The following is a 5,000-nucleotide window of genomic DNA, read 5'->3' on the forward strand; positions in this document are numbered from 1 at the left end:
AGTACACCACTAAAATCAAATCTACGTTGTATCGGCTCTTGCTCAAAATATTCAGCTTCTCAAGGAAAATAAGCCTACACTGATATGCCATTTTAACCTTCTCATAAAAACTCTCTAAAATGATGGGGCTTTTCAAGAAAACGTTTAGGAAAATCCCATTGTTAAGTATATGGAAGTGACGCTTCGGGTACTAACGTTATTTAGGGACTGCCTAACCGCTGCGCACCGGTGTCTCAGTTTGTTGAGCACCGGGCTGTCAAGCGGGAGGTCGTGAGTTCAACTCTGGCCGGATCACCGCTCAGGGTCTTTAAGCAATTGAGGAGAAAGTGCTGCCTTTGTAATGACATCTGCAAATGGTTAGATTCTCTAGTCTTCTCGGATAAGGACAATAAAAATAGGCCCCGTCTCGCAGTTCTTCAATGTTCATAATCCTGTGGGACGTAAAGAACCCACACAGTTGTCGTAAAGAGTAGGGCTTGTAGTTCCCGGTGTTGTGGTCTGTCATCTGTGGTGTATCATGGTTGGGAGGGCAAATTCTCGGAGATACTCGCTACACCAAGCTACTCTAAAACCCGAGGGTAAATAAAGACATGATATGATATGATATATGATATGACTTTCTTATAGTTTTTAATTTTAAATAAATGATGGCACATTCTGAAATTAGGAACCGCAGTGGATTCAGTAATGCTTAAAAAAGTGTTTTGTATTCGTGTCTTTCAGCTGGCATTCTTACCGAAGAAACAGGCTTGTTGCACGTGATAAGGGCCTTAAGCCAGTTGCTTCCCTGGCGTCCGCTTTTGAAAAAGGCCTGCTCTCCATTTATGAGCACGCGAAGTATCCCCATATGGTTTTGTCCTCCACGCATGCTGTAGAAGAAGGAAATGCATACCTTGCCAGATAAACCAGGATTTATTTCTAATTTTGCCTTGTCGCCTTTCTTTCTCCTGGATGCCTCTACATACATGTAATAGCCTGTTTTAAAAAAAAAATCAAATATGTACAAACGAGTATCTCGATTCTTCTTGATACTGATCTCGCAGAAGCCGATGAAGAACCTTGGTGTGTGGTTAGACAGTAAGCTGTCAATGGATGCCTACATTACTAAGACGTGCGCAGCAGCATTCTATTATCTTTATAACATTAGACGTATCCGACGCTACCTATCCAAGGAATCTACGGAGTCACAGCTTCATGCGTTTATTTCATCAAGACTGGATTATTGTAACAGTTTGCTCTACAATATTCCATCATACCAACTAGAAAAACTGCAGTGAATCCAAAATGCTGCCGCAAGACTCATCTTACAAGAAAGCAAATTCTGCCATATCACTCCACATCTTATGACTTTGCACTGGCTGCCAGTTAAATATAGAATTCATTTTAAAATACTTTTACTTACATTCAAAGCAATTAATCTTTTAGCACCATCTTATATATGTGATTTAGTCACCGTTAAGAAACCATCAAATTATAATTTAAGATCTAATAATAGTTTGATAGTAGATCCCCCTAAAGTAAATCATAGCCACACTAGCTGATAGGTCTTTCAGGTTTGCTGCTCCAACGCTTTGGAATAAACTTCCCAATTATATTAGGACCTCTGCAAGCATCACTATTTTTAAATCACAGCTAAAGACGTATCTTTTTAGAGTAGCCTTTGATTTAAACTAAATTCTTTTAGTATCACCCAACTAGTGGAGTAGTGAAAATCCTGCATTTGAATTGGCTACGCTACTAGAGGACTATTAGTAATAGTCCTTGAGCGGCGAAAAGCGTGACGCTTTCTTTCTTTTTATTCCCAAATACATATTTCTTCAACTTGCATCAGTTGCTGACTTTTGACTATTGACCCGTAGCCCTTGCGGGTTACGGGTCTAATTGTTAAATAACACTTATTTTTAAATTTAGGAACTCTGAACTTATTAAATATCTATTTTTATATGTATATAAGAATAGTATATTTTTTTATAAGTAGTTAGCATATTTTATTTATATTTTTGGCGCATATTTATTTCCAATTAGTAGTACATAATTATCTTACATTATTAGTATTAGTATATTTATATTTTATATTGTTACTATTTAGGGATATTTGTTGTAATGCGCATTTGAAAACTTTAAGTTGATTTGATACTTGCGCAATATGAATGAATAAAGTTAAAGTTAAGTTATCTGCTAAATTACACATTGTTATTTTGCTATACTACTTTATCTTACATATTGCCAGACTGTCTGGCATTTCTGTCTTTCTTCTGATGCCAGGAAACTAGAAGGAATTCAAGAACGAGCACTCCACGCTGTTTATTGTGACAATAAATCGACGTATGAGGAACCGGCTCCTGCAAAGAGTAAAACTACCAACACTTCATACCCGACGACTGCAAGCCATTGCAATCATAATGTACAAATTGTTACCAATTCTCAATATCATCTTAGAAATTCTGATTTCGTCATATCTAGATTTCGGACCGTTGCTTACGGCAAACATAGCGTGAGTAATTTAGGTCCTGTCATCTGGTCCAAACTTGGCAAATTTATTCGAGTCTGAATCATTGGACATTTTTAAAAAGCGCATCAAAACGGTTAATTTCACAACTCTGCTGGAAAATGCTTGTAAAGACTGCCTTTTATGTAACAACTAATAAGTGTCTGTTACATATATTTCTTAATACTTAAGCATGTAACTATATCTTATATTTTTGTTACTTACTAGTTAATTATAGTAAGGTGTCCCCAATTAGTGTACACTGTACTTTAGCGAATTTTGACACAATAATAAAGTACTTACTTACTTGCTTACTTGGGGAGCGTTCCTTTGGTACTATTCCGGAATAGGAATACACGGAATATACGGTATTCGTGTTCTTTTGGGACTTATTCCGTTTTGGGAATGAACGGAATACTATTCTGTTCATTCTGCTCCCGATAGCAGAATGAACGGAATGGCCGGAATATGACTCACTCGGAATAGGCAGAATATGCGTTCTTTTGGGAAAGTTTTGGCGCGAAATGATACGCGACCGGCTGGTCACCCGCCGGTGGCTTGAAAATTGTAAAAATTTGATTGGAATAGTGATGCAAAATGTCTACCGTGGATGCAGGTGTGCTGGCCTCTCTTCTGTTTCTTTACCGATGCAGTTACCGATGCTAGAACAAGAAGAGCTGTCAGTTTGTGTTAATAAAAGAAAGTGTCCTTGCCTGGTCAAAAGAAATGACGTTGGCATTAATTGGTTTGAGGAAAAACCACGATAAGTCGACGTCAAGAAGAAGAGCATATGGGAAAACATTTGCACTACGCAAAGCACACACAAGTACAAGAAATTCTTCGTCATCTTCCCCCTAAAGGCTTTTAGCAAATGAAGCAAACCGAAAAATCCAGAAAACCGCCAAAAAACTGGTACTTATGACCATATTTCAACATTCCGTGCTTCAAACTTTCAGGAAACCTTTTTCACGGCCAACGCAATTGGCGCATGCGCAGATACAACAGTTACCAGATCACCTTCGCTAATAGTATTCCTTTTTTCAGAATATGTGTTCTTTTGCAAATTGATATTCCGTGTATTTTGTTATTCCTAATCCGGAATGAGAATAGCCAGGATACCTCCAAAAGAATACACCCTTAGTATATACTTACTTACCGTAAATTACAACCTGGTTTACGGACATCAATTAAGTTTTAAACTTTTACGTTTTTACGTTTCTACCTATACACGGTCAACAGCTTTTTACCTGACCAAGAAAGGACCGATGTTTAGCTGGAAACTTCAGCTTATGAAATTTTTTAAGACGACTTTTTAAAGTTGGTGGCAACAGACTCAAAATTTGGATCATTGGAATTATCTTGGCCTTAATAAGAAATGATACCTTTTCCGCTCACATCTTTCTGAGGTCCTGTCCCCCCTGAAGAAGTTGAACCTCTCCGTCTTGTCCAATTAAACGTGTCATCTTTTCGCTGAACAAATCCACATTGATTTCGGTCAAAATTGCAATAAAAACCTAAGGAAGGGAAAGAGCTTCCACTGAGAATTTGTTGTTGTTATAAGAAAAAGATTACCGGAAACCGGCTCAGGTGATCCACTAATTCTGCATTAATTGCGCATCTACCACTGCTCGCAATTTTTTGCGTCATTGTTAGCGTGCATTTGATCGCGTTTGTTGACAGAATAGCAGATTTTTTACCGAAACTATGCTAACTAACTAGCATGCTGGTTTTTGAACAAGGACACTTATCAAGGAAAAACTTGTCATATTTTTCCATTTACACTGCCAAGGAAAACTTGTCAAGGAAAACTTGCTAGTGTAAATGAGGCTTTAGAATTCTTTTGCTTGCAAATTAGCTTGTCAATTAGCCCTCGTTCAATGTTAAATATTCTTTTGAATTTTAAATTTAAGAACAAGGCAAAAAGGGCTAATTTGCAAGCAAACAAATGAATACTATATTGGCTGCCATTTTTGAGATAGATAGATAGATAGATAGATAGATAGATATAGATAGATATACCTTTATTTAAACACGATAATGTTTAAAGCTGTAAGCTTATGGGGTCGTGTGTTTACAAATAAGATAAGATTCCCTTAAATTACATACTATTATACGCCTAAACTAAAAATAAGGTTTAGTAAGCCATAAAGAGGGCACCGGAAAGAATATATTCAAAGAGGATCTGTTCTGGAGAGAACATTAATAACAAAGGCGTTAAAACGTTTCGTCTGGTATGTAGGTGACTAAACAATGGAACGAAACCACACCCTGCGTGATACATTACAAAAAGCATATTCTTCAGCGTCTTACGATCACTGTGGCTCCCCCTTTTAAATTAGGTTTTATTTTTCATCCGTTTGAGTGATTACAACAGTGTTCGAATTTTCCTGGAAATCACCGGAATCAGTATCGTCAAACTCGCCAGACTCTGTCAAATTTGAGAGTATTTGAGATCTTCAAATACGATTGTTTTAGGGGCCAAGTCAATCTTATATCCAATCTTCCAACAGAT

The 5,000-nt window shown here is 37.3% G+C and overlaps 1 protein-coding gene across 1 annotated transcript in view; it reads right to left on the bottom strand.

The window, feature by feature from the left end:
* Positions 1–5,000, bottom strand: part of LOC138042784 (chymotrypsin-like protease CTRL-1) — a 12,435-nt gene that overhangs the window by 7,056 nt on the left and 379 nt on the right. Inside the window, exons 2-3 of the mRNA XM_068888786.1 lie at positions 3,871–4,002; positions 737–975 (exon numbers count right to left, since the gene is read on the bottom strand). Coding sequence (XP_068744887.1) covers positions 737–975; positions 3,871–4,002 — 371 coding nt within the window. The remainder of the gene's footprint in view (positions 1–736; positions 976–3,870; positions 4,003–5,000) is intronic.

Source organism: Montipora capricornis, chromosome 3 (assembly GCF_036669925.1).
Source record: "Montipora capricornis isolate CH-2021 chromosome 3, ASM3666992v2, whole genome shotgun sequence".
Lineage (NCBI taxonomy): Eukaryota > Metazoa > Cnidaria > Anthozoa > Scleractinia > Acroporidae > Montipora > Montipora capricornis.